General features: G+C 58.8%; 1 protein-coding gene across 1 annotated transcript; it reads right to left on the bottom strand.

The window, feature by feature from the left end:
• Positions 1–6,384: 6,384 nt before the first annotated feature.
• GAL (galanin and GMAP prepropeptide) lies at positions 6,385–12,695 on the bottom strand. Its single transcript, XM_030333280.1, has 5 exons — positions 12,615–12,695; positions 11,894–11,948; positions 8,499–8,585; positions 8,164–8,241; positions 6,385–6,646 (listed from the first exon to the last, which is right to left on the bottom strand). The coding sequence occupies exons 1-5, from the start codon at positions 12,693–12,695 to the stop codon at positions 6,576–6,578; spliced, it is 372 nt and encodes a 123-aa protein (XP_030189140.1). The 3' UTR covers positions 6,385–6,575.
• Between the last annotated feature and the right edge of the window lie 14,217 nt (positions 12,696–26,912).

The raw sequence follows: 26,912 nt of genomic DNA, 5'->3' as shown, positions 1-26,912 counted from the left end.
GGCTCCGTCGGTTGAGCGTCCGACTTCAGCTCAGGTCATGATCTCGCGGTTCGTGAGTTCCAGCCCCACGTCGGGCTCTGTGCTGACAGCTCGGAGCCCGGAGCCTGCTTCAGATTCTGTGTCTCCCTCTCTGACCCTCCCCCATTCATGCTCTGTCTCTCTCTGTCTCAAAAATAAAATTAAAAAAAGTAAAAAAAAAATTAAAAAAAAAAAAAAAAAAGAAGGACGGTCTTTTGTTTCGTTGGACCGTGATTCCTCAAGCTTCTGCCGTGCGTAGATCAGTCAGCTTCCAGAATGACTGAAGCAGGGCTGCGGTCTCCCAGAGCCTCTGGAGCGGCGGGCTGCTTCTTCCGTGTGGTCAGCTTTCGCGGCATCGATAGATCAGGAAGGGACTCCCAGTTTTGAGATGCCGGCCTCACTCCGCTGCGGCGAAGCCAGGGATCCACCTCGTCTACCTTTACTGCAGGAGGGGTGACAAAAGGACGGTGAACGGGCCCCTCCAGAGGGGTTCAGGGGTTGGACATCCCACCCCGCCACCCACACAGCATCGCCTGGTTTAAAGGGGTGAGCATCTGTGGCCGGACTCACAGGTAGTCGCTCCCTGACCCAATGGTGTAAGGTGGTCAGGGCAGAGCCGAGGCCCGCATCTGTTGCCTTAGGGTAGATCGCCTATCTCATTTAGATCCCCGAATGATGCCCGAATGTCATCCATCAGTCCTAAGACTCTGCGACAATTACCGGTTATATTGAAACAACGTATGTCAGGGACGCTCTCATAACCCGGGTAACGGAGGCGCAGTAAGCCCGGAGTCTTACTGGAAAAAAGAGTCGTAACGGCAGCCGTTTACCATTGTTAACTGGTAAATTTTTGGGTAAGCCAAACCCGGGTGTTATTTTCTACAGCAGACCTTGTGTTATTTCTTGCGCCTTTTCTGCCTTGCAGGGGAAGGCCTCCACCCAGTCAGTAAGAGTATCAACCCATCCCAACAAATGTTGAAACCCCTTTGACCTGGGCATAGGGGTGAAATCTAATTGCCGATCTTTCCCGAGAGCCTCCAATTCTTTGACTGCCGGCCTGTGGTTGAGAGGTTGTTTCTAAGACATACTTCACAGGCTGATATTACGTGCTGAACGGTCCTTGACAAGTTTTTCCCAGGAAACATCCTTTGGGCCACTTGGCGAGTTTTCTCTCTCCCTAAATGAAAGGCCCGATGCAGGACTTGAATGCTCTTTCGGTTCTGTGAGCCCGGTGATGGTCGTTGCCCTGCTCTGTCGGTAACCATCCCGAGGGCAGGAGGCAGTGTCCACGAGGCAGACCCCGGCTGATTTCCTTGGGAGGGTGGGTGGGATGGAGTCTCCTTTAATAGTTGATACGGCGGGCAAGCTATTCTCTGAACCCTGATGTCTCTAGCCTACAATATCCGGTAATTCCCCCAAACTCACGTCATTGTTTATCTGTCCTGGAGTTAGTGGCTCCATTGTCTCCAATTTAGTTATAATGTCCCTTTCTAGCAAGGGAGTAAGGCTCTCTGGTCTTATCGAGAAAGAATGAGAAAAAAATTAGTTTTCCCCCTATGCATCCCAGGGGCCGAGAGAAAAATGTAGTTATGAGTTTCCCAGAGATGCCCCTCATCGTCATGCTGCATTTGGAGGGTTGGCCTGGAGTGGAAAGGAGGACAGAGAAGGTGGCCTCGGGACCAAGAAGGAAATGAACCGGACTTTTAGTTACCTGAGTTTTCCAGAGTGACCCGAGGCTCCGGGCTTCCGACAGGCAGTCGAGCCACCCCGAAGAGCCCCGGGCCCCCATCAGTCCCCTGCCAGGGACACTGGTTATCTGAGCCCTCGCAGATAGAGGTCCCCGAGGGCATTCAGACCTCCAGTGACTGTCTCCACACAAGGGGCATGGCTGGTGGGGCTTTGACTGCTGTTGTCCCTTCTGAGGGCAGTCTCGTTTCCAGTGAGACTGGCCACATAAGTGGGTGGCATTTGGGGCCAGGACCTCGGGAAGTCTGGTCTGACATAGCGTGTAAGGCCACGACTAAGGCCTCAGACTTTTCTTATGGCCCGCTTACTGGTTTTGTTTGTTTGTTTTTAATCTCGGTTGTAATGTGCCCGATTGGCAGCTCGTAAGAGCCCCTCCTGGGTCCCTTCCAGACCAACTGCCCCTGTTTGCAGCTTCCTCTGAATATCTGGGGCCAATTGAGTGACAAATGTGTCCTTTAAAATCATCTCCGCCTCAGGGGTGTCAGGGGAGATATATTTAATGAGAGCCTCCCTCAACCTCTTCAGGAAGGCCATCCGGCTCTCCTTCTGTGTTGGTGAAACAGTGGCTAATTTAGCATAATTTAAGGGCTTACCCTTAGACCTCCTTAGTTTCCCTAAAGCACCAGCCTGGAAACGGGGGGCGATACCATTTCTCAGTGAGATGGTCGTAGTCCCAGTTAGGATCTTGGGGTCGAACTGCCGGGTCCCCGTAGGAAACAGCAAACTCCCTGCAGGACCTCCAGCCCCGTGACAATTAATGAGTTGCTTTTTCTTCGGAGTTTATAGATCAAGATCAACCCGATTTTTCAGAACGCATCCCAAAGGAGTGTCGGCCTTGGCTGGGGAATATGCCCGTCTATAAGGGAAAAAGAGAAGAGGCGTCCCTTATCTTAATTTGCCGCAGCGGGCCAGGAGAAGCCACAGCTCCTGGCCCTGAGTTTTGGCTGGCTGTTCGACGGGCAGCCAAAAACTTTGTCAGTCTCGGGAGGTGCTGGGAGCAAGTCGCTCTTACCCCGGCTCGACCCTACCTCCGAGAGCTGACCTTGTCTCCCTGATTTCTCCTATACCGCCGTTTTCTGCCTGTGGGACTTTGGGGGTATTGACCGTGACCCAGTAAGCCTTCCCTGGTTGTAGAAGGACACCGTCATTTTATTTTGGCCTCTTTACAAATATATTTTAAAAGGCTGGTGAAAACCATGGTTTTTTGTAAGGATAAAATGGGTCGTCAAGGGGCTAAAAGGGCCAAAGTCGAGGTCTACTCCCTTGCCTTTTTTCAGCAGCGCCCACGTAAACACGTTCCAGGCATGTGGATATCCATTTTAGAGTATCTAGGTGTTTCCAAATTGGCGGACACTGGGCTAAGTGTAGCAAGATGGCTCCTGTGTATCCCAGGAAAAGCCCTTTATATATGTCGTTATCTAGCCCTCATCCGGCCCAGGCATCCACTCCCGTGCTAGAAAGAACACAGGTACGGAGCATTTGGAGGCTGGCAGCGAGGACGTCACCGTCTCCCCAACCTTTAGATCAGAGGAGGGGCAATTTCAACCAAGGCTTGAGTAAAACAACTCAAAAGGGCATGCTGTCCTGCCGTCCTGCCCTTCAGTTAAAATCGTATATTTTTCCCCCATCTTTTTGGGCAGACAAAAGGGGGGAACATCCTTTGTTCACTTTTTTTTTTTTTTTAAATCAAAAGCATACAAACAATCCAAGAAAACTTTGCCTTTTTAATAGAGAGTAAAGCAGAATTTTAATCTTAGAGCAGCGTACTTTTAAAATCCATTCATTTCAACCTTCGTCCGTCCTGGCCACATATAAAATTTCTTTCTAAAGGTTTCCCTTCCCAAACCTTCTACAACTTTGCTTTGCTTTCAGATGTCGACCTAAGCCCTTTTACTCCAAACAACCATCTCAGTTAGGACAAAATTACTTTCTTTTACCTTCAACAAAAAATACATTTTCAGGGACGCCTGGAGGGCTCAGTTAAGTGTCCGACTTCAGCTCAGGTCATGATCTCGAAGTTCATGAGTTGGGGCCTTTCATCAGGCGCTGTGCTGACAGCTCGGAGCCTGGAGCCTGTTTCGGATTCTGTGTCTCCCTCTCTGCCCCTCCCCTGCTCAAACTCGCTCTCAAAAATAAATGTATTTTCATTTTTTATATCTTTCTTACCTATCTCCTACTTTTTTACATACAGACTTACTTTCCTTATTTTTATCAGTCTTAATTACATTTAGCAGGATTTTAACTCTTAGGAACCTTAGTCTCCAGTGAAAGGTCAGCAGTAACCAATTGTGAACTGTTACATCAGAATTTTTTTTTTTTTAAGACGCTAGATGTCTCAACTAAGCACAAAGCAGATTTTCCACAGTAAAATCTTCATAAACCACGAAGCACGTTTGTAAGACCCAAATAGTTCTTTTTCGCAGTAAATCAGAAGCACAAACCTACATCTGGTAATTAGTGCTTTAGCCTCTTATCTCATTAGGTATCCAATGAACTCAATCCCAATTTATCACTCAGGCAAAAGTTTACTGTTTCAGGTTACCAAAGACTTTGAAAGCTATCTTAACCATCACCCATCAAAACTACGGGACAAAGTTAGCCATCACTTTTCACCCATGAAAACTAGGAGACAAAGTTTGAGGTAGACCAACCAGGGACAGTTGGCTCCAATTAGCATAGTCATTGACCCAGGAAATGAATGAGAGAGAAGTCCCCACGCACAGTCACACGGCGACTCCGACCCACCGCCCAGCGGCTCAGAGTCGCAGCTTTGTTCCTTATTCCTTATGAACTGCTCAGGCGACTCTGGGAGGTGTCAGGCTCCCCTCCTGCCTCTCGGGGCAGGCCTACCAGAACGGACGAACCGGGTGCTTACCAGTCTGACACCCTGTGCTCCCGGAGCCGGTTCCTGGGCCTCACGGGTTCCATCGCGCACACACGGGGTCCTGACCCTGGCGCCCCGCGAGGGCTAGTCTGCGGATCAAGTGGTCTGGTCCGCTGGCCCCAGGCAAGGTTGCCTGTCCCGGTGCTCCGAGCTTCGTACCCCGGTGGCAAAGCGGTTGGAAACGCACCGTCTCCAGATCCCAGACACGAGCCCCCGGGAAGCATAGCAGGATTCTCGCACGGAGAGTCGTGACACCGAGGCTTTCCTTCCCAGGAAGCAACTTTGTTCCTGCCGGCACAGGCTCAGAGGGTTTGTACCTCAGAGAAACTACCCCGAACACCGCCGTGGGGTGTAGCCTTTTATGCATTTTCTACTTTCTCATCTCCCATATGTGGGTACCTTGGAGAGACGTACGGTCGGATTGGGTGCTGTCTTGTTACAGGGTCGTGAGGGACGTCACCTATGCACAGAGCCACGTTGCCTTCCCTTATCTTGCGATCTCTTTTTACCACATTCCTTAGGGAGGGGACCTTATCACAGCCCGCCCGGCTCTCCTGGATCGGACGCCCTGAAGACGGGCCTGGTGGCCCGGGTTCTGACGAGCCCGGCGCAAGTCTGAGAGAACAAAAGGGAAATGAATGGGAGAGAGGGAGGAGGAGGAGGATAGTGAGGGGCGGGGATATGGCCCGGCCCGGCATGGAGACGGCCTGGTGGCCGTGTTCCCGCCCTGAGCTGGGAGAGGACAACCTGGGTCCAAGTCCGGCACGTGCAGGGGCGGGAAGGGCTGACGGGGTCGTGGAACCACCTGGAAGTGGCAGGGGCCGTGGGGCCCAGCTTGGGGGTCTGGGGGATGGCGGCCTCACGGAGTCCGGGAGGGACGCGAGGGCTCTGTGCCCGCCAGCGCGGCTTGGATGACTAGCCTACAGGCATGTCTTTAGGTGGCAATTCTCACGCGTGGCTGCGTGTGGCAGTCACCGGGGGAGCCGGAAGGACGCGGTGGGCTTCCAGACTCTGCGGGTCGCCTGGGTACCCCGGTGGTGCCCACGCAGCTGCCCTGGCAAACGCTAAAGAGTCCCGAGTTGCCATTTAATGTAACAGGCTGGGGATCTCCATCCAGTTTCTTCTCGGATCTTCCGAGACCTTTCGGTCACCTTCCGTGGGACCTTTTTGTTTCTGCCCCGGAGACCCTCCCCGCCCTGCCTCTCTGGCAGTGCTCTCCCCACAAGCTGTCCCTCCCGCAGCACTGAACCCCACACGTCTCCTGACCGGTCTCCGTACCCCGGCCGCGTGATTTCAACACGGTTGTCAAACCCCACGTCGCCCTGCTGGGTCTCCCTCCTCCTCCTCACCCGGGACCTTCGCCAGCACCGGAGAATTCCCTCATCTACCATGTTCAGGGGTGCCCTAGGCTTTCTGTTTCCATCTCTCAAAGCACCAGCTCCCTGCGGGCAGGGGTTCGGTTCTGTTTTGTGTTTGTGTCGGTAACAGACCCACCTGTGTAATTATGTTGTACTCGGCCGAAAACGGAGATAACTCTGTGCTCCCTGGACACGTTCCCTCGCCATGACAAGAGACGGTGTGTCACAGACGCTCTGGACGGTAAAATTTGGGCTTAAAACTCATCTGATGCACGGGATTCTAATCAGGCTTTATCTTTTAAACGCCCCCCCTGCCCCCCCCACCCCGGTGGCAGGGGTGACAAGACAGACACACGGAAATGACCATCGAAAGCGGTTGCTATCTTTTATTTTGCCACTCAAAATAATTATCAAACGGGAAAAAAAAATCTTAACAGCAATAACACGGCACAGCATCAGGGCAGAGAAGACAGGACTGGCCACCCCACGTAAGTTGGCACAACACCATCCGTCGTGGCCGAGTTTGGCCGTAAGCGACATCGTGCGGAGGAACATTCCCGAGGGCTTCCTCAGGGCTGTTTCCAGTCTTCTGCGGAGGCTGCGGGCGGGAGGTCGGGCAGGAACCCCAGGGCCCCGGCCTCTGCAAAGAAGGAACGCGCTTGGGTAGAGCCCCAGAGAGAGCGGGCGCTCCAAGCCCACACGCCCGAGCCGCTGCGGCCGCTCCCCGGGGGTCTCCCAGGATCACACCCGAGATCGGGCACACCCCATCCCACTCCGCACCCTTTACCGACGTTAAGTCTCACGCCTCTTATGCATCTGAAACGGTCAGACTTTTTAAACCGTGATTTAAAGGCGTGTAATCCGCGTTGGGGTAATAAAAAGCGGTGTCCCCTAATGCAGTTGCGTGTGACAAAATTCGAAACGTAACGGAGCAGAGAACGGGAAGCCCCTGGAAGAGTCCGTCTGCCCCTTGCTGGAAAAGTCACCACCAGATGTTCTCCGGCAGGAGCTCTCCGCGCGCTCGGCGGGGCTCCGACGGAGCGAACTCGGTTCTGGGTTCTGGGACTGCCGCGTCCTCCACGGTCCCCCTGCCCACGGGCGGTTCTCAGGAAGGAGCCGCAGGCCTCTGACCTCCTCCCTCCCACACCCACCTGAACCCCTCCAACCCCGGCCACCCGCGCAGCCAGAAAGCACACAGACCGAAACACGACCCAGGAATTGGTCCTGGCCAAGTCCTGCCAAACTCACAACAAACCGTAAAGTGCAAAACATGACAACCGTGTCCCCTGCTGTCCCCGGTCCCTGTCCCCTGTGCTCCGCTCCCAGGGCACTGCCACCTCTGTCCTCTGTCCTGGCGCCTTCCGGCGAGCAGTGTGACCCCCGGGGTTGTGTGATGAAGGCAGTCACTGCTCACTGTCGCCCGCGTGACCACACAAGGCAGAGGCGCGAGGCTGAAACGGGCCCCCAGGGAGGCCTCGTGGCATGTGGTACCCCCGGAAGACACCAGACCTAGGATGGAGGTCATCAGACGGAAGGGCAGCCTGTCCTACGGGAAGGCTGCGGAAAGAAAGACTGGAATCGGATATACGGGCGAACTAATTCACCGGGCTGACAAGACGGTTTATGATGGCCTACAAGGGGCCGTGGCCCCTACAATGTACAGGAGTTGTTGCCGTGACACCAAGTGTCGCCCCAGCCGAGTGAGTGGGACCTGGGGCCTCCCTCTCCCCTGCTTCCTGTCGAGGGTCCCTCTCCGGGGACAGTGCTGGGACCACCAGCAATTCCGACCAACACTGGCGATGGGAATGTGGGGGGGGGGGGAGCTACGTACTCCCCAAGGGAATTCTACGGGAGCCCTTTCTGGCCGGTTTTTCACGTGTGTGGGGTTCCAAGAGGTGGCCTTTAAAATTGGTAATATTTTGGGGCGCCTGGATGGCTCAGTCGGTTAAGCGTCGGACTTCAGGTCACGTCATGATCTCACAGTCCGTGAGTTCGGGCCCCGAGTCAGGCTCTGTGCTGACAGCTCGGAGCCTGGAGCCTGCTTGGGATCCTGTGTCTCCCTCTCTCTCTGCCCCTCCCCTGCTCACACGCACTCTCTCTCTCTCTCAAAAATAAACGTTAAAAAAAATTTTTTTTAATGAGTAATACTTCACATACCTTTGAGACGCAAGAAAGTCAGGAACTCAATTATCGTGCGCACAACAGCATTCTCGGAAAGCGGCCTGGCAAAGCTTCCTAGGAAACAGAAAGAATCCGCATCTGCAAAACCTGCCCCACGGTGGTCTGCGCCTCACCTCTCCGTCTGCGGAGACCTGGGCATCTGGAAGTCAACAGACTGGCCGTGACCCCTCCCGCCCCGCAGGGCCTTGCTCAGCACCGCGGGGAGGTAGGGCGGCGGGGGGGGGGGGGGGCGGGGGGAGAGCCAGGTCAAGGCCAAGGGGCCTGCGTGCCCTGGGAGTGGCGGACGGAGATGTGACCCACAGCTCGCTCACCTGGCCTTGCTTCGTCTTCGGGCGGGAGCTCCCGTTTGCCAGTGAGGCCAGGCTTCTCCTGAAACGATCTGTGGTTGTCAATGGCATCTGTGCGCAGAGAGGAAAGCACCTGACCGTCGTCCCTACAGTCACACATGCCCCAGCCCCAGAGAAGGACGCGCTGGCTGCGTATAATCTAACACACACGGTAAAAATAAAGCCACGGCAGGGGGAAACCATAGAAGCAGGAAGATCATTCTCTGTGGAGCTAGGGACTCGTGCCAGGGCCAGAGGCACGATCTCCCCCAGGTGCTGGCACTCTGCCGGAGGGGGGAGCCCACCCAGACAGGAGGGGAGCGAGGGGGCGCACAGCCCGCAGGTGCAGCGAGGGGAGCGTCCGGGGGGGGGGTCCCAGGGGCGCCGGCGCCCGAGCTGAGTGTCTCTCGGGGACACCGCAGGGGCTGGGGTCCTGTGTCCCTGAAAACAGACTTATCTTTCAAAGACCTCTGTGGCAGCTGGACTGGAGCCAGGCAGCCAGAGACAGCCAGGGACAGCGGCAGAGGGGGAGAGGGAGGGGAAGCAGGGGGGCTGAGGGTGCGTGCACACGCGCGCGCTCGTGTGCGCTGGGCGGTGTGAGACGAGGGACTGCGAGCAGAGCGACCCCTCGAGAAACTCGGGAAGAGAGCAGGAGGTCCTGACCCGGCGTCCAGCGGGGGGCCAGGCGCCTGATTCGGGGCGACGAGGCAGCGGAGGTGAAGGGGCGACGGGGGCAGGCTGTGGGGGCTGAGCAGGCCGAGCCAGACGAAAGGAACCCCTTCCTCCAGAGCCGGAGTCCATCCGGAGTTCGTGGCACGACACGCGGGAAGAAGCAGGGCGACCCTCGCGTGGCGCCTGGAGCCGGGTCAGGGCCCCGCCGTCTGCAGCAGCGGCCGGGACGCGGCCCGCGCTGGCGGAACGGGGCGCACCCACGAACCCGTCTGGATGTCCACCTCCTGGTGACCCAGCTGGACAGAGACGCCACCTTGATGGTAAAAGGGTCCTGACTCAGGACTCACATCTTCCTGACGGACGCCGTTTCAACATTCTGAGGCACCACGAGCGAAGATCTCCGATGAACGGCCTTCCTTTCCTCCGGGCCAGAAGCACAGAGACGAGGTGCTTCCCGAGGGACGGAGCTCAGGGTCCCAAAGGGCTCGGGGAAACGAGCCCTTTGAGCCCGTCTGTCCGTCCCGCAGGCGAGGCCAACCCACTTGCAGCGACAGGACCGCACGGGGACCTGCCCTTGCCTTTGACCGGAGACCAGAGCACCCAGAGACGCTGCCTGTGGCCCCGGCCGGCTGGCTCGTCTCTGTCCTCTCCGTGCCTGTGTTTCCGGAAGCATCCCCCAGGCGATCAGACAACCCTCTGCGGCAGGAGGTCTGTATTCTCACGGTGGGGTTAGGAGCTAAGCGCGCCCTGCGGGCTCCTCCCTAGTTGCTCTGGTGGGAACCGAGTTATTCGCCTCCTTTCCTGCTGCGGAAGGCAGTTCATAAACAGGGGAGGGTTTGTTTCTGTTTCTTTTTAAGATCTAAGGCTGTCCCCAAACCAGCCCTGCCTGCAAATTTGAAACTGCAAGTGCGTAAGCGATTGGAGGGAGGGTGAAAGGTCTTCCCTCGTCCCCTCCTTTAGGATAATTAAAATCTGCAGGTGCCACTCGGACAGAGGGGACACACGCAGCCCGCAGGTCGCAGAGCTGTCCTCTTCGGGGCTGGGGCCAGCTGGAGGCCCAGCCTGCTGCCCCCTGTTCCTGCCAGGAGTCCCACAGCCCGGAGCGAGCACTGGCCTCTCCACAAGCAGCTGCCACACGAGGGGCGTGTGAAGGCCCAGCACCTCCAGACCCACCGGGTTCTCTGCATCGTGAAGGCGCTGAAGCTACACCGCGTCCCCACGGTGGCACGTCAAGGACGGGACACTCAGTAGTAGTCCACCCATAGCCTGGCAAGTTCTGGGAACTGATGGCTGCGGGTGAAGCCACACGCCCGGGTTCTAGTGTGTTCCCCACACGCGCAAGCCCCCCACCCCGGCCTCACGGTTCAGCTGGAGTATTCGTGGCGCAGAGCTAAGGCCCGGGGCGGCCTGGCACCCTGGTGGGCGACCACAAGTTGGTGCAAGTGCCCTGCCATCGGCCACCCGCCCAGATTTGAGCTTTCAAAGCAGACAAAGTGCTACTGAGGCCGACTGCGCCCGGCAGGCCCCTTGGGGGAACGTCGGGACTCGGACCAGCTGACCCGTTTCCACTTACGGCCCGGGGTGAGGGCTGTGGGCATCTCATGCCTCTCCGTGCAGCCGGGTGCAAACCCCTGCCCACCAGCCCCGGCCCCAGTCACGCCCCGGGAGACCTATACGTGTGGGTCACCGGGCCCCCGGCTGACACTCGGCTTTCTTCCTGTTCGCCACTCGCCTCCCAACGGGGCATTTTGGTCATGCTGTAACACTCTGAGTCCTGCCCTGTGCCACACGGGACGGCTGACCGTCCGTCCCCAGAGAGCAGGGCGCCACGAGGGGTCCTGGTGATGGCAGTGGGCTGGGGAGGGCCCGCAGGCGAGGGGACAGGTTTGGAGCAGGGCACGGGGCGAACGTGTTTCAACTGTCCTGGGGCCATCTGGGAGTTCCCATCCGGGGCTTCCAAAAACACGACAGAGAGAGGGGCTTGAGTGCCGAAGACGGCCTGTGCTTTGTGACGCTGAGGGAGGATGGGGGTGTTGAGGGAGGCGCAGGGACTCGGGAGAGGACCCAGAACAGAGCCCCGAGGGAAGGTCCGCCTTCAAGGGCTGTGACCTGGGGAAGCCCGGGCAACGTCGGGGTGCAGGGCAGGAGGGCGAGGAGGGAGAGGCTTCCAGAAGGAACGGTGCTTGGGCACATGTCCAGAGCGGAGGCTGGCAAGGCTGTGCGCGGCGATGCACAGGTCCCTGGTCACCCTGTGAGGTTTGGGGGTGGGGCGGGGGCAGCCCTGAGGAAAGGGGGCGGTGGACGAGGCAAGGGGAGGGTGCCCAGGGTCTGCCTGGCCGCAAGCCGCAGGACGGGTCAAGGTTCAAGACAGAGCAAGGCAAAGAGAAGGGGCAGATGGGGTCAGAGGTCCCCAGGCATCTGCCCATTTGCTGAGGGACAGAAATAAAGGGGGAGCAGGAGGTTGGTGGCCGGGCCTGCCTTTTGGGGCACGGGAAGGGGCGCCACTGTGGACGCAGCGACTACTGGAATCAGCTGTCCCCCCCCTCCTGCTCACAGCCTCACGGAGCCCCCACTTCCCCTTGACTGAGACCGGAGAGTCAGCATCACAGTGTGGCTGGCTCCGCGGATCTCAGGGGCAGGGTCAGCACAAGTGGTTCCGGGCGTTGGAGGAGCAGAGCCCTCGGAGCGCGTCGCGCACTGTCACTTACGTGGCCCGAGGAGGTAGCCGGCGCTGTTCAGGGTCCAGCCTCTCTTTTCCTTCACCTTTGGGGGGGAGAAAAGGGGGTCAGATGGCCAGACTGGGGCCGGTACAGGCTGCAGGGGCTCACGGGAGCCCCCAGGGCAGCTTCTGTCAGGGTAACCCACGGTGGCAAGCTGTCGGGGGTGCTTCAGACCGGCACGGAATTTACAAGCACACACACAACAGTGCGCTAAGGCGAGACGCACGTTCAAGGCCGGTCACCAGGCTTTCCACGCATGATGTGGGAATCCGGAAAAGGCATACGCTTCCCGGGGCTGCAGGAAATCCCTGCTTTGCCCCCACATCTGCCATATTCGACCTGAAAACAGGACTGCTGGCTTCACCAAATAATTCACTCTAGAGCCACCGCCCGGAACCCGCGGTGCACCCAACTTGCCTCTAAGCCACACTGAGGACACGCCAGGTGGAGGGCACGTGTGGGTGGCCCGCTCCTGGACGGAATGAAATGAGATTTGCTGGCAGCCTCCAGCTTTCACCGGTTTCTAGCCCGGAGCCGGTCGTGCGCCGGCAGAGGCCACCCCCCCCCCCAACCCCCCAGGAGGAGCGGGGAGCGCTCCCGCGGGACCCGGCCCTGGGCTGCAGGACCCCCGCCGCCCCGCTCGCTCCCGGGCGGCTGCCCAGCCCCCGCGCCCCCTGCCCCGGAGCGGGGGGACGCGTCCCGCACTCACCGGTGCCCCGAGCCCCGGGGTGGCCGAAAGGGCCGCGGCGAATAGCAGCCAGGCGAGCAGGAGCGCGCAGCCGCGGGGCATCTGCAAGGAAGGCGCGGGGCGGGCGTGGGGCGAGCAGCGGGGCCCCGGGGCGCACGTCGGGCGGCCGGGGGTGGGGGGCCGGGGGGCTGGGGAGGGGCGAAGGGCCCCGGGAGGGCCCAGTGCGGGAGGGGCGCGGACCGCAGACCGCAGGAAGGGGTCGCCTCCCGCTGCCCCACCCCCCGGGGCGCGCCGTACCTTGAGCGGGGGCGGGGTCCCGGGGCGGCGGCGGCGGCGGGGGCGGGCGTCCGGTCGGTCGGTCGGGTTTGGCAGAGCCCGGGGCGCTCAGCGCATCGCGCGGCCTCGGGAACGCGGGGAGGAAGCGCGCGGCGGCTGGGCTCCTCGACGTGTCCGCGGCCCCGGCTGCCGCCGCCGCTATTTATGCCGCGCGCAGCGTCACGGGGCTCGGTTCCCGCCTTCCGCCCCTCCCCCCTGCAGTGCCCCCCCCCCGGGGGGGGGCGGGCGGGGCGGTAGCTCAGCTCCTGCAGAGGAGGCTGCGAGTGGTTCGGTGGCGTGGCTGGAGGGGCAGGGAAGGCACAGTGCCCCCAAACCCCACGGGACAGCCTCTGTCACCCCACAGAGAGCCCCCATCACCCCTGCAGAGCCCCCATCACCCCTGTAGAGAGCCCCATCACCCCTGCAGAACCCCCATCACCCCTGCAGAGAACCCCCATCACCCCTGCAGAGCCCCCATCACCCTTGCAGAGAACCCCCATCACCCCTGCAGAGAACCCCCATCACCCCTGCAGAGCCCCATCACCTCTGCAGAGAATCCCCATCACCCCTGCAGAGAGCCCCTCATCACCCCTGTAGAGAGCCCCATCACCCCTGCAGAACCCCCATCACCCCTGCAGAGAACCCCCATCACCCCTGCAGAGAACCCCCATCACCCCTGCAGAGTCCCATCACCTCTGCAGAGAATCCCCATCACCCCTGCAGAGAGCCCCTCATCACCCCTGTAGACAGCCCCATCACCCCTGCAGAGACGCCCCATGACCCCTGCAGAGAACCCCCATGACCCCTGCAGAGAAACCCATCACCCTGCAGAGAGCTCCCATCACCCCTGCAGAGAACCCCCATCACCCCTGCAAAGCCCCCATCACCCCTGCAGAGCCCCCATCACCCCTGCAGAGAACCCCCATCACCCCTGCAGAGAGCCCCTCATCACCCCTGCAGAGAACCCCATCCCCCTGCAGAGAGCCTCCATCACCCCTGCAGAGAACCCCATCCCCCTGCAGAGAACCCCTCATCACCCCTGCAGAGCCCCCATCACCCCTGCAGAGAATCCCCATCACCCCTGCAGAGAACCCCCATCACCCCTGCAGAGCCCCATCACCTCTGCAGAGAATCCCCATCACCCCTGCAGAGAGCCCCATCACCCCTGCAGAGATGCCCCATGACCCCTGCAGAGAAACCCCATGACCCCTGCAGAGAAACCCATCACCCTGCAGAGAGCTCCCATCACCCCTGCAGAGAACCCCCATCACCCCTGCAGAGAACCCCCATCAGCCCTGCAGAGCCCCATCACCCTGCAGAGAACACCCATCACCCCTGCAGAGAGCCCCCATCACCCCTGCAGAGAGCCCCCATCACCCTGCAGAGAACCCCCATCAGCCCTGCAGAGCCCCATCACCCTGCAGAGAACACCCATCACCCCTGCAGAGAGCCCCCATCACCCCTGCAGAGCCCCATCACCCTGCAGAGAACCCCCATCACCCCACAAGTTTTCATCACCCCACTGGGGCCGTTGCACCATGGGAGAGCCTCTGTCACCCCTCTGAGAGCCCCCGTATACTGAACGGGGAGCCCGGAAATCCATAGGGGACAGCTCGCAACATCCCATGGCCCGGGTCATTGCTGCGGTGGTGGGCCCCACCCCCCACTCCCCCCACCCCAGGTCCAAGCAGAGGAGTGAAGCCCCCACCCACAAGCAGCACTCCCCCGCTGCAGAAGGAGGGGGCGGGGGCCCCCCGTGTCACACACCCCTGGGCAAGCCCTCAGTCCGAGCTAGGCCCGGTTGGGTGGTCCTGGGGCAGGGGTGAGGTAGAGCAAGGAGCAGGATCCCCCTCCCCTGCAGACGTGCGTCCTGGCTGGAGTGTGGCTTCAGCCTCAGAAGCCATTCATGGCGGGAGGGCGGGCCTGCTTGCGGGCCTGGCTTCGTGGCCTCTGGTGCCTGGTGACCCCTGTCCTGTCTTGGTAAAAAGGGGCAAACCGGCCAGGGAAATTGGGCTGTCTCCTGGGGTGGGGGGGTGCGTGTTGGCCTCCAGCCTGGTTGCCGTGGGTACCCGTACATCCCACAGACACCGCTGTCTCAGAAAGGGTCCCTCCTGTTGTCCCTCGCGGGTCCTGGGCCCAGGACACAGAACTCTTTTGAGCAGGGTCAGGTGGTGGTTGAGCCTTTGGGGGTCTGGGGAACCCAGAGCGAGACCAGCCGACCGGTGGGCAGGCGGGCAGAGCAGGAGGAAGACGCTGTCCTGTGGCAGGTGCGAGGACATCACGCCGGAGCAAGGCTCTCCTTGGTGCACACCAGGAATGCTTCCTTAGTTTGGGCCAGGCCCGGACTGTCCTTTCCCCCACCCGCAGACATCAAGGGACGGACGAGAGTGGCTCCTCCAGGCTTCCAAGGAAGGATGAGGCCATCAGGTGAAGGTTGGCCTGAGCTCCTCCCCCCTCCTGGCTGGCCACCGGCTGGCCACCGAAGTCCTCAGCAGTGGCCGACCCAGCAGCGCCGGCCTGTCGGTGCCTGGTGGCCCCAGTTACTTACCGGGGAGCTGCAAACCTCTCCCCACCCACCAAGCCGGGTATTAGGTTGGTTGACGTCACTGGGGACCCTGGAGCAAACAAGACACAGGACAGATAATCACGATGCCACCCGGCAGGCATCCTACATTTTAGAGTGCTGACCCTTCGTGCACACGGCGGGAGAGCCATTTGCCTCCTGGACGCCTGCACGGGGAAAGACCCAGGGGCCCTGGGGGACTCGGGTCAAGGCCAGTCGGTTGGGCGGGAAGGAGCAGGGCCCTCGCCTGGGGTGCTGAGTGCCCACCCTGGCTTGCTGGAAGGCGAGGAGGGGTGGCATTGGGGAGACCCGACTTGGTGAGGGGTCTCCTGGACAGACTCCTGACTGAGAAATGCCATTATCTCTTGACAACCGCTGGAGGCATGCACGGTCACTCTGGAACGCTCACTTTGCTTCTGAGAACAAGGACATCCCAGCGCCCGGTGCATCTTGGCCAATTTCTTTCTGCCTCCTTCCGGTCTCCCTCGTGAGGCGCCCCCTGCCATTGGCGCGGGTCGAGTGACCTTCTGAACTCAGCTCACTTCGTCAAGGAGCCTTTTTGTCTGGAGAAGCAGAAATTGTAAACCAGGGTCCTTGGGACTAATTAAGAAAGACTGCAAGCCCATCCCGTACATGGGCTGGAAAATGAGGACTGTTCAGTTCAGCTTCTCACTGCTCTCATTTGGGTTGATGCACTCTTTTTGTTTCCTTTTGAACTTCACTTTTATTTATGTACTTAAACAATTTTTTTTTTTACGTTTATTTTTGAGAGACAGAGAGAGACAGAGCACAAGCAGAGGAGGGGCAGAGAGAGAGAGGGAGACACAGAATCCGAAGCGGCTCCAGGCTCTGAGCTGACAGCACAGAGCCTGCCTCGGGGCTCGAACCCACAAACCGTGAGATCCTGACCTGAGCCGAAGTCGGACGCTTCACCGACGGAGCCACCCGGGGGCGCCCCTCCCTTTTCTACTTTAAAAGAAACTTTACAGTAGTTTTTCTGGTAAGAGCGTCTTTATTAAAGAGACAGTTTGCCGTTAAGTCAGCCTTGTTCCTGCAGGTGTATAAGGTGAACGGGTATAGAGGTGCCCTCTCCGCGGCATGTGAGTCTCGTATGTCCACCCAGATCCTAAAGAAAACTTGGCCGCAGGCAGGTTGGGGCCGAGCGGCCTGACCAGGGAGCCAGCACCCAACCCAGGTGGCAAGTGGGGAGAAGGTGGCCCTGAGGGGGACAGTGTTCTCGGCCCTGGGAGCTGGCTTAGGTGGGGCTTAGGCGGGGCCATCAGGCTGTCTGTACGATAGCACCCAGACCTTCCTGGAGGCGGAGCCCTGGGTCTGAGGGGCGCAGGTGCAGCCAGGTGGTGGGGGATGCTGGGCACTAACCGCGGGGGAGGGTGTTGACCCCATAACTCATTGTGGCCTCTCCGCGCGTCAAGACGCTTTTTCCAGGCGTCTCACAGAAAAATCGTAAGCAAACATAAGCAATCTTCACGTGTACTGTGACTCCATGTAACGGACGGATAATTTAGACACAGGAACTCAAAACAAACGTGCCTCCTCGAATTCATGAGGGCTTTCGCCAGGACACCGCTTGGGGGTCGCCCCGCGTCCTCCCAGATCCTGGGCGAGGGGATTCTGCCTACGTCCTGGAAAGTGGCCGGTGCCCCTAGCAGGGGAGACTTCGGGAGGCCCGGGGAAGGCTGCAGACAGAGCCGGGCGGTGGCGGGGCGCGGTGACATCCCCGGGCCCGCGGACGCGTTCAGACAAAGAGACGGCGCCCCTGGGATGACAGACACCTGCTTCCCCGCACAAGCTGTTCTGGGTCCCACAGCCAGCATTATAATGGGCTCTGTGTGCTCAGCAATGACCCAATGGGAGTCATTGTCAACTTGTCATCTTGAAGACGGCCCAGCGTGTGGCAGACAAAATGGGTCACCATTAGAGTAATGGAGATCAGGCAGAAAGCATAATTTTACCGTGTGCTGGGAGCCGGCCCATCTTCCCTTAGAAGCCCCGTTCACCGCCACCCACAAAAACCAGCCCAGTCTGACAAGCAGAAAGAGCCAGGGTCCGGGGCAAACCTCGGCCGTGCGCCCCAAGGAGGGATGCCGCTGGCCCCGGCGCCCGGCCTGCCCTCACGGAGACCACGGTCCAGGGAGACCCACACACAACACAATCCTACAGGTTATCGTGAGAAGGAGGGCCGTGGGTTCGGGGCGCCTGACCTGGCGGGTGAACAGGATGGGCCAGCTGGCTCCCAGCACCCTCCAGGTGGAGGGCTGGAGCCGGAGCAGCCATTCTGGGCCGCGAGGTGATGACCCTTCACGACGGCGACACTGGAGGAGCGTGGGTCCCCGGGGCCACCAGCCTTCAGGCCTGTTTCCCAACAGGGAGAAATGAGCTTCTCTCTCATTTAAGCCAGTGTCATTGGGGGAGGGCTTCTGTTGTATGTGGCTGCAATGACTCCCATCTAATTCAGCGTCTTACCCAAAGCAGTCAACAGATGTTTCATGAATGAATTAGTGAATACTGACAAGTCAAGGGCTGGGCCCCCTGGGAGGGAGCGAACGGTGGCCAGAAGGGCCCCGGAAAGGCCAGGCTTGGGAGAGAAGGTGACGCGACCCCACCACCGTCTCTCTTCCCTTGAAAACCCGAGGAAGTGACTTGACGATGTAACAGGGGCTTTTCTTTGACCCTGCCAACGTCTGTGTCCTTGACCCTCCTTCCCGGTCTCTAGATGCCCCTACTCAAGCCCACCGGGGTCGGCGCGGTCGGCACGGAAAGCCCTGGGATGCTCCTTCACGATAGCAGCCTGGTGAGGATCTGGTGAGAGTGAATGGGTTTTTGACTGTACGTATTTGGTTCTTCAACAGACTTTGTTAAAAGGTCACGACGCGCGGAAAGATCGGCTTGCTTCGTCCGTAGACTCGATCAGGCGTTTTTGCGAAGGGTGCAGACGGGGCGGAGGGGAGAGGAGCCCCCCTCTCTGAACCTCCCGCTGGCCGCCCGCGCCGGGCTGTGACCGAAGGGGTGGCGTGGGGTCTCCCGGCGGGGCCGAAAGCGGGGCTCTGCCCAATCCATGATCGTGCACCTCTGCAAACTTTGACATAAGCCGAGAGCGCAGTCAGTCCAGAACTTTCCACATCCCCTTCCCTGCGCTGTGGCTGCCCTCGCGCAGAGTGCTGTTGGGGAGGCCGCAGGCGTTTCTGGGCTCTCTCAGGGCAAGTTGGACGCATTTCTGTGGGGCTCAGTGGGGTGGCAGCCGTCGGGTTCGCGGTGAGGATGTTTGCAGCCGTCCTGGGTGCCGGACGGTTTCCAGGAACACCCCTGCCCTCCCTGCCCCCTCCGCTGGCCGTGAGAGCTGTCACCTCCCCGGGGGGACTGTGTGGAACCAAGCCTGGGGTCACTGGAAGAATGCAGACAGCACCTTTTAAAGCATCAGCTGACACCCTAAGCCCACCCCCCAGCATGTTCCCTCCTGCACCCCCCACCCCCAGCCCACTCCTCCGCTGCCCTGGGCTCCAGGCTCCTGCCTCTCAAGCGGGGGCGCCCGCCTGGTCTCTTCCACGTCCCTGGCTCCCCACGCACCACGACGAGCCCACCCTGAGGAGCTCCTGGTATCTGGTTCCGGGGACCCATCTGTGCCCTGGGGTGACTCACCCCGTTCGGTGTTTTTCTGGCCGCTGATCGCGGAGGAAGGGGAGAGCTGTCTGCGCTTGGGGGGCTGGAAGCTGGTGACGCAGCTGTAGGCCCTGGACAGCTGCACCTGTTTCCTGGCCCGTAGGCCCATGGGCAGCACCCCCAGGGCCATGTGGGAGCCCATCTGGCTAATGGGATGTGGGTGCTGAGGGACAGGGCAGGCAGCCGGGGGCCAAGCGGGAGGGGCCGTGTCAGACGTGAGGGGACACCTCCTCCCGGGAGCCTGAGCTACGCAGAAAAGCAGGCTCAGGGCGCTCCCACCTGCCCCTCAGGGACCCAGAATACTTTAAGGGGCCTCAGAACGATAAGCATTTTTAAAAACCTTTAGTTGAAGAATAATCCACATACAAAAAGGTGCACAAATGAGTGTTGACCTGGCTGTTTGCCCAGACACACAGCATTACCAGCCCTGGGTTGGGACGAGCCCAGTTTCCCAGGCCCCGCGCCCCTCCTGTCACTACCTGTCACCCCCCAACCCCCACCCCAGGGGAGCCTCTGCTAGACTTCCAGCAGCAGTGACTCATTTTGTTTAAAAATTTTTTTTAAATGTTTATTTTTGAGAGAGAGAGAGAGAACGAGAGAGCATGAATGGAGGAGGGGCAGAGAGAGAGGGAGACACAGAATCGGAAGCAGGCTCCAGGCTCCGAGCCGTCAGCACAGAGCCCGAAGTGGGGCTCGAACCCACAGACCGCGAGATCGTGACCTGAGCGGAAGTCGGACGCCCAACCGATTGAGCCCCCCAGGTGCCCCTCGCTTTGCCTGTTTTAAACTAACCCGCTGGTCTCTTTCCTCCCCGCCCCACCCCCACTCTGTCAGAACCTGCCCCGTGTTGCTTCGCGTCTCTGTAAACCCAGAACCGGCTGATTGGCTGACCCCGTGGGCACCAATGTAAGCCTGATGCGTCCCTGAGCCTGTCAGGGGGTGACAGTGTCCAGCTGGTGGGCAGCTCATGGGTGGACAGGAATTGAATCAGTCCCTTAAAAGGCACTGGGCACTGAGAGTCACTTTCGATTTACATCCCTGGGAGAGCAGGGAAGAGGACCCCCCCCCCCCCCCCAGCTTCATCCACTCATTCAGGGGTTGGTGATCCCCTCCCCGAGGGACAGTCCCTGTGGGGGCGGGGGTCAGCTGCCCCTGCCTCGGGAAGGTTCACTGGCCAAAGTGGTTTGGGGGTGGGGTGCTAGAGAGATTTCCGGTCACCCGTCAGAATAGGGAAAGGAGCCGGTGGAGGCTTAAATCCCGTCTCAAGAGCATTCAGGAGCTGTGTGGCCTCAATCTGTCATCCACCCTCCCTGTGCCTCCGTTCCCTCCCCTGTAAACTTCCAGCTTCACAGGTGACTGTGAACTGTGAACAAGACGGTGGGGACGTGGGGGCGAGAGGTCAGCCAGCACAGGACTCTGACTGGTACTGACCAGTGATCTAGAAGGGTCCGGATCCGAGGCTGGGCGGTTCTGCAGCTCCCAGGAATGCGGGATGGGGACCAGGCTCTTTTGAACGAGAGTGCGTCTTCCATCGTAGGCTCAGTGTGGAGTTACTTTATTTTAAGTGCTTATTGTCAGAGATGTTGTATTTGCAATGGGCAGAAAAGCATGAAACGGAAAAGTCACCCATAATCATAGCAGTTTTTAAAGAAGTTTTTTAAAACGGGGACGTCAGTCCTGCCATCCACCCTTCTAGAAGGAGCCTCTGCAGTTAGGCGTGTGTGTTCTTCCAGGTGGTTCTGTTTTCACTCTGGTTGTACATGCGATTAGAAAAAAGACAGTAGGGCACCTGGGTGGCTCAGTCGGTTAAGCGTCCGACTTCGGCTTAGGCCATGATCTCTCGGTCCGTGAGTTCGAGCCCCACGTCGGGCTCTGGGCTGATGGCTCAGAGCCTGGAGCCTGCTTCCGATTCTGTGTCTCCCTCTCTCTCTGCCCCTCCCCCGTTCATGCTCTGTCTCTCTCTGTCTCAAAAATAAATAAACGTTAAAAAAAAAAAATTGAAAAGCAAAAAAAAGCATCCGACTTCGGCTCAGGTCATGATCTCACTGTTCGTGGGATCGAACCCCACGTCAGGCTCTGTGCCATCAGCGTGGAGGCTGCTTGAGATTCTCTCTCTCCCTCCCTCTCTCTGCCCCTCCCCCACTTGCGCTCTCTCTCTCTCTCTCTCTCTCAAAATAAATGAACTTTAAAAAATAGATAAAAATTAAAAAAGGAAGTGAACTGGGACTTGGCGATGTTTATTTTTCCGCAGCTTGCCGCTCTGGGTTTACACCATCTCGCATGCCTTTCCGATTGAGGACCACCCCCTTCTTTCTGCGGTCAGGAGCTGCACTGCTGTGTGGGCGCACCCCCCACCCCGATGACCTTCCTGGGTCCTGGATGTTCACTGGGGTCCCAGCGTCCTGGGATGAAATGGACTTCCTTGTGCAGGCTCCTTCCAGAAGCAGGTGACGGAGACTGAGCCGGAGAGGCAGGGTACTCAGGGCGTGCACCTTCCCACTTTTGTTGGGAACACCCCCTTCCCGTCTGGAGAGGCTGTGTCCTTGTATGGCCCCCCTCCAGAGTCGAAGGACCCTTCGCCACAACCCCCGGCCGGGCGCTGTCGCGCTCGAATGTTTGCTCATCCCACAAGGGGGACGTTTGCTGGGGCTGCCGGAACCGAGTGCCGTGAGCTTGTGGCTCACACAACGGCACGGAACTCGTCCTCTGTCCTGGAGGCTGGCAGTCTGAGGTCAAGGTGTCGGGGGGGCACCTTCCCTCTGAGAGCCGTGAGGGGGAAATCTGTCCCGTCTGCCTGGTCTGGACATTTCACGCGAATGAATCGCGATGCGTGGCCTCCTGTGTTGGTCTCCTTTCACTGAGAAGAATGTTTTTAACGTTGCGGCATGGGTCAGTGCCTTATGCCTTTTGTGGCTGAGTGTTGTTTCATTTGAGGGATAGACCACGTTTTCATCCACTCATCAGTCGACGGACACTGGCTTGTTTCCACCTTTTGTGGAAATAACGCCACTGTGAGCATTTGTATATCTGTGTATGAGTTGAAAAAACCCCCTTTTTTTTTTTTACGTTTATTTATTTTTGAGACAGAGAGAGAATACCTGTTTTCAATTTGGGTACAGACCTAGGAACCGATTGCCGGTCACATAGTAATTCGATATGGAAGTTTTTTGAGCAACTTTATTTAAATTTTTGATATTTTGGGGGCGTCTGGGTGGCTTAGTCAGTGAAGCGTCCGCCTTCGGCTCAGGTCATGATCTCGCGGTTCATGGGTTCATGGGTTTGAGCCCCGCGTCGGGCTCTGTGCTGACAGCTCGGAGCCTGGAGGCTGCTTCCGATTCTGTGTCTCCCTCTCTCTCTGCCCCTCCCCTGCCCACCCTCTGTCTGTCTCTCAAAAATAAATAAAACATCAAAAAAAAATAAATTTTTGGTTATTTTGTTCATCATGGAAATGTTTACATTTCCTGTAAGTATTGTGTTGAAATATTTGTCTTGACTGGTGAGTTTTTGGTGCCCGTGCCATTTTGTACCCAAGGCCGGCGCCTCACCTTGCCTTGCCCTCTCGCTGGTCCTGCAGGATGGGGGCGGACGGCGGGGGGAAGAGCGGACAGAGTCAAGCCGTTTGCGGGAAGCAAACCCACCTCCATGATTTTGCAATTCCTGCTTCCTCGAATCTAGAACGTCCTACCTGCTGAGAGCGAGCAAGCATCCCAGGTTGCCTGAGACTGAAGGGCTTCTGGGAGGTCCCCGGCAAGCGAGGACAACGGTCACCCGAGTGCCACTGTCTCTGGCTAGCTGCTTCCTCTCCATCTTGGAAAATCTGGCTGGAAACTCCAGCTGGCCGGGAGTCTGTCCAAGGTCACGCTCCCCGTAGGGTCCTCCTTGCGCCTCATGCCTCCCCCTGGGTAGTTCCAGCTACACCAGGCCCACCTGTCTCTGTGTCCCTCCTGCTTTTGTGGTTGACCCGTTAGCTGCCTCGGGGGTGACTAGGAAGTGCAAATACAGGACCCACGGGTGCATTTGAATTTTAGATGAACAGCGAATACATTTGGAGCGTAAACACGTCCCGTGCGATATTTGGGACATCTTCCACCAAAACGTTACGTGCCGTTACCTGAAATCCACATTTAACCGGGCCTCCTGTGTTCCCAGCAGCCCTAGCGGCTGGGGTGAGTCTTCCAGAGCTGAGACTCTCGGTCACGGAGACGGCTGCTCAAGACTCCCGTCTCCCTCATTTCCACTGAGAAGTTCTTTGGGGTCAAGTTCTACTCTGAGGAGAATGGAAAGGCCCGTGTGGGTTCTCTATTTTTTAAAAAGAAGACAGCCATTGGGTAGGAAGGTGGCCATGAACAGTAATTAAGAGGACATCAGGCTGACAGGTCCTTTGTGGTAAGAGCTCTCTTCCCCTGTGGTGCATTGAGAACGGAACAGAGCGTGACCATGGGGGAACAAAAATTAAATTCTCAAGCCCTGTTATTATATTTGAAGAGTCAGGCCGACTTCCCAAAGGAAAGACATTGCCAATTACCATCACGAGGGCCATCTTTTTCCGGGGAGCACAGCTGTCCTGCGAGCCACCCGGAGGGCAGTCCCCTGCCCGACAGCTGGCCCCCCAGCCCGCCTGCATCGCCAGGGCAACCGCAGACCGTCTGCTGTGGGGGGTGACGGAAGGAGGGGGCTGCTGGGATTTCAGCAGGAAACGACTCTCGGGAACGACTTTTCCTGGCCACCGCACGGGTCCCAGCCAACTCCCACCAAGTGCCTCTCTGCGGAGTCCAGCCAAGGCCTCCGTCCCCGTGTCCAGCACTTCAGGTATTCATTGCCACGTGACAAACTGTCCCCAGCCCCCTCCCTGTCTAAGGAATCGGGTTCAAGCGTTTGGGCGTGGCACCCGAGGCTCTCCCGGGTCCGACCTGTACTCACCTTCCCACCCCTCCCCAGATATTTGGTCCACGCACCGGAGCCAAGTTGTTTCCAGGGATACGTTTTCCTTTGTTCTGGAAACATAGTCTGTTACACACACAGAGCACTTTCTTGCTGGGCTCAGCTCCTCGGGGAGCAGGGCCGGGTCATAAGCACCGACATCCTGTTTTCAGGTTGATCAAAAATATCTTCCTAGCCTCTCCCCTATCCCTCCCAGCCACCTGTTATTCTGTGGGCATTTAGAAAATATAATTATAGGGCCGCCTGGGTGGCTGAGTTGGTTGAGCATCCGACTTTGGCTTAGGTCATGATCTCGCGGTCCGTGAGTTCGAGCCCCACGTCGGGCTCTGCGCTGACAGCTCGGAGCCTGGAGCTGCTTCGGAGTCTGTGTCTCCCTCTCTCCCTCTGCCCCTCCCTTGCTCAAGCTCTCTCCCTCTCTCTCTCAAAATAAACAATAAACATTAAAACCATTCTGTATATTGTCCAAATTTCTCCTTGTTGTTCCTCTCCTACAGATTTCACAGCTGTTCTCATTGCTTATTTATTCGGATAACTTTCGTCATTATTTCGTTAATACGTTATTACGTATTATTTCGTATAAGTTTCGTATATTCGTCTAAATTTCAACATAGCTTATCTGCTTCAGGGAGAACCCTTTTGACACTTTTTGGGATTTTCCACACGTGCAGGTTCTCCCAGCCACAACCGACAACCTTGCGACGTGGATCCTCCCACGCTGGGTCTCGGTGGGAACATCCATGTGGACTTTCACGTTTTCCCCACACGGCTTTTATTCCATTCCTTGCTGCAGTGAATGCCTGATTCCTTCACCCTATTTGTTGCCATTATAAATGGGGTCTTTTGGTTGTTGCTTGAAGGCGTGAGGGTTTATGGTTTTACACGCTGACAAGTGCCCGTCCCCTTGCTGAAGATTCTCACCGGTTGGCATTTGGTTTTCTGTGTTAGGTTGTTGCTTGCTTTTGTTTTCATCTGCTCGTTCAGGGAAGGAATCGTTCTTCCCCGTGTGGCCTGGGAGACGAGACGCCCTACGTGTGACTCTGCAGAAACGCCCGTGGGTTTTCCCCTGGTTCTCTCCCTGTGGTCGTCTTGTGCCCCATCCGCTTAGGAACCACCACCCAAGCTCCCGAGGTGGCGAATGTCACATGGTGAACATTCAGTGAACCCCCCTGTCATCCCCGGGCCCCCAATACACAGACACAGGGCTGATGCCGTGGGGCCACGTGGGACGGGGCAGGAATGACACGTCCCCTCAGCCCTGAGCAGGTCAGAGGGCTGGTGTGGGTCAAGGCATGGCAGGGGGGGCCCCCGCTCCTAACCCCGTCTGACCTGCCCACTGCCCAGCTGGTGCTGCTGGATTCCTCTGAACGCCCGGCAGGGTGACACCACAGCCAGCACAGAATGTGACCCCTTCGGGCTCGGCACCTGCTGTGGGGTGAAAGCTGACAGGATCAACTGTTGCACCAATAAATGCCACCAAGGGACTCCACTGGGCCTCGTCAGGAGGCGCCTGGAGCTGCCCCACACCTCCGCCCCACCCTTGGTGGCTCTACAGGTAACACTCACACCTGACACGTAAGTCAGAGACCTGTCCTTGCTTCTGAAGCTGCAGCCACCGGGTGAACGGGCCCAGGTCAGCGTCACGGTAACCGAGGGGACATCGGCACTCGTGAGGGGTGGCCTGCCCTCTGGGTGCTTGCTGTCCAGCTGGGAGGGGACACCAAGTCACGTGACCAGGTATTTAATGTCATCACTGTGTCCCAGGGCGACTGGTGGCGAACTCCCAAGGTTCGGAAGTACAATAAATCGTCCGGGCCCAGGGTTCCAGCCAGACCACGAGGGAGACACTGTTTCCAGGAGGGACAGAAATGTCAGATGGCCACGCAGAGCGGGTCCCAGTGTCAGGCCCCTGTGGAGGGTGCGGAGACGGGCAGAGAGACGAGGCGGGGGGACCATCGGGCTCAGCACACGGGGCCCCCGAACACAGCGCAGTCACACGGGACATGGGTCCCCAGTGTGGAGCCCGTGCGTCCAGAGGTGCTTGGAGGGGCTTTGGTTCCAAAGGTTCCCAAAGGTGCCCGATGCCCTGACCGGCTCGGTGAGTTTGGGCTCCAGGGCAGGTGCTTCCCCGGGCTCCTGAGCCCGTTCTGTGAAGATGAAAGGGAAACTGAGGCCCGGCCAGACTCAGAGGAGCGGCTGGCGTGCCGGGGGGCCTGTCGTCAAGTGGCCGCTTGGCCCAGGTGGGCTCTGGGGCCTGCCCGAGCTTCTCCTTCCCCCCCCCCCCGGGGAGTGGAATCCCGCTGGGGGCGCTGAGGTGCCCTCTGCCCTTCCTGAGCCCTTTCCTGGGGAGGGGGCTTGGTGGGGACCCTTCCTCCTGGCTGACCCGGCCGGTGTCCCGGCACATGGTCCTTTCCGAGGCTCAGAGGCGAGGTGAAGGGGACACGGCGTTCGTCCCAAAGAGCTCTTGGAAGGGGTTGACAGGAGCCTTCTTGGCCGGGGGGCCTGGGTCCCAGATGTGCACTACGTCGGGGCCGCCTACCTTGTGCACAGGCAGCTGGGGGCGGGGAGGGGAGCCTGTCACCCCCTGTCCTCTGGGAGAGCGCTTCCCCAGCCCCAGACGTGAGGTCCCCAAACACAGTGGCAACTGCGGACTTTCTCTCCTCGGCCCCAGGAGCTCGGTGGCTTGGTGTCACAGAGTGTCACAGGGTGCCTCTGGGGGGTGGCCCAGGCTCGCGGCCCCTGGGGGCGGCGGGGACCTGGGAAGCTCAGCGACCCAGGCCCCTGCCAGAGCCCCTCAGAAGGTCACGCGGCGGGGCCCTTTTCTG

The sequence above is a fragment of the Lynx canadensis genome, chromosome D1 (assembly GCF_007474595.2).
Source record: "Lynx canadensis isolate LIC74 chromosome D1, mLynCan4.pri.v2, whole genome shotgun sequence".
Lineage (NCBI taxonomy): Eukaryota > Metazoa > Chordata > Mammalia > Carnivora > Felidae > Lynx > Lynx canadensis.
The sequence above is the reverse complement of the archived record's forward strand: the minus strand, read 5'-3'. Positions and strand labels throughout refer to the sequence as shown.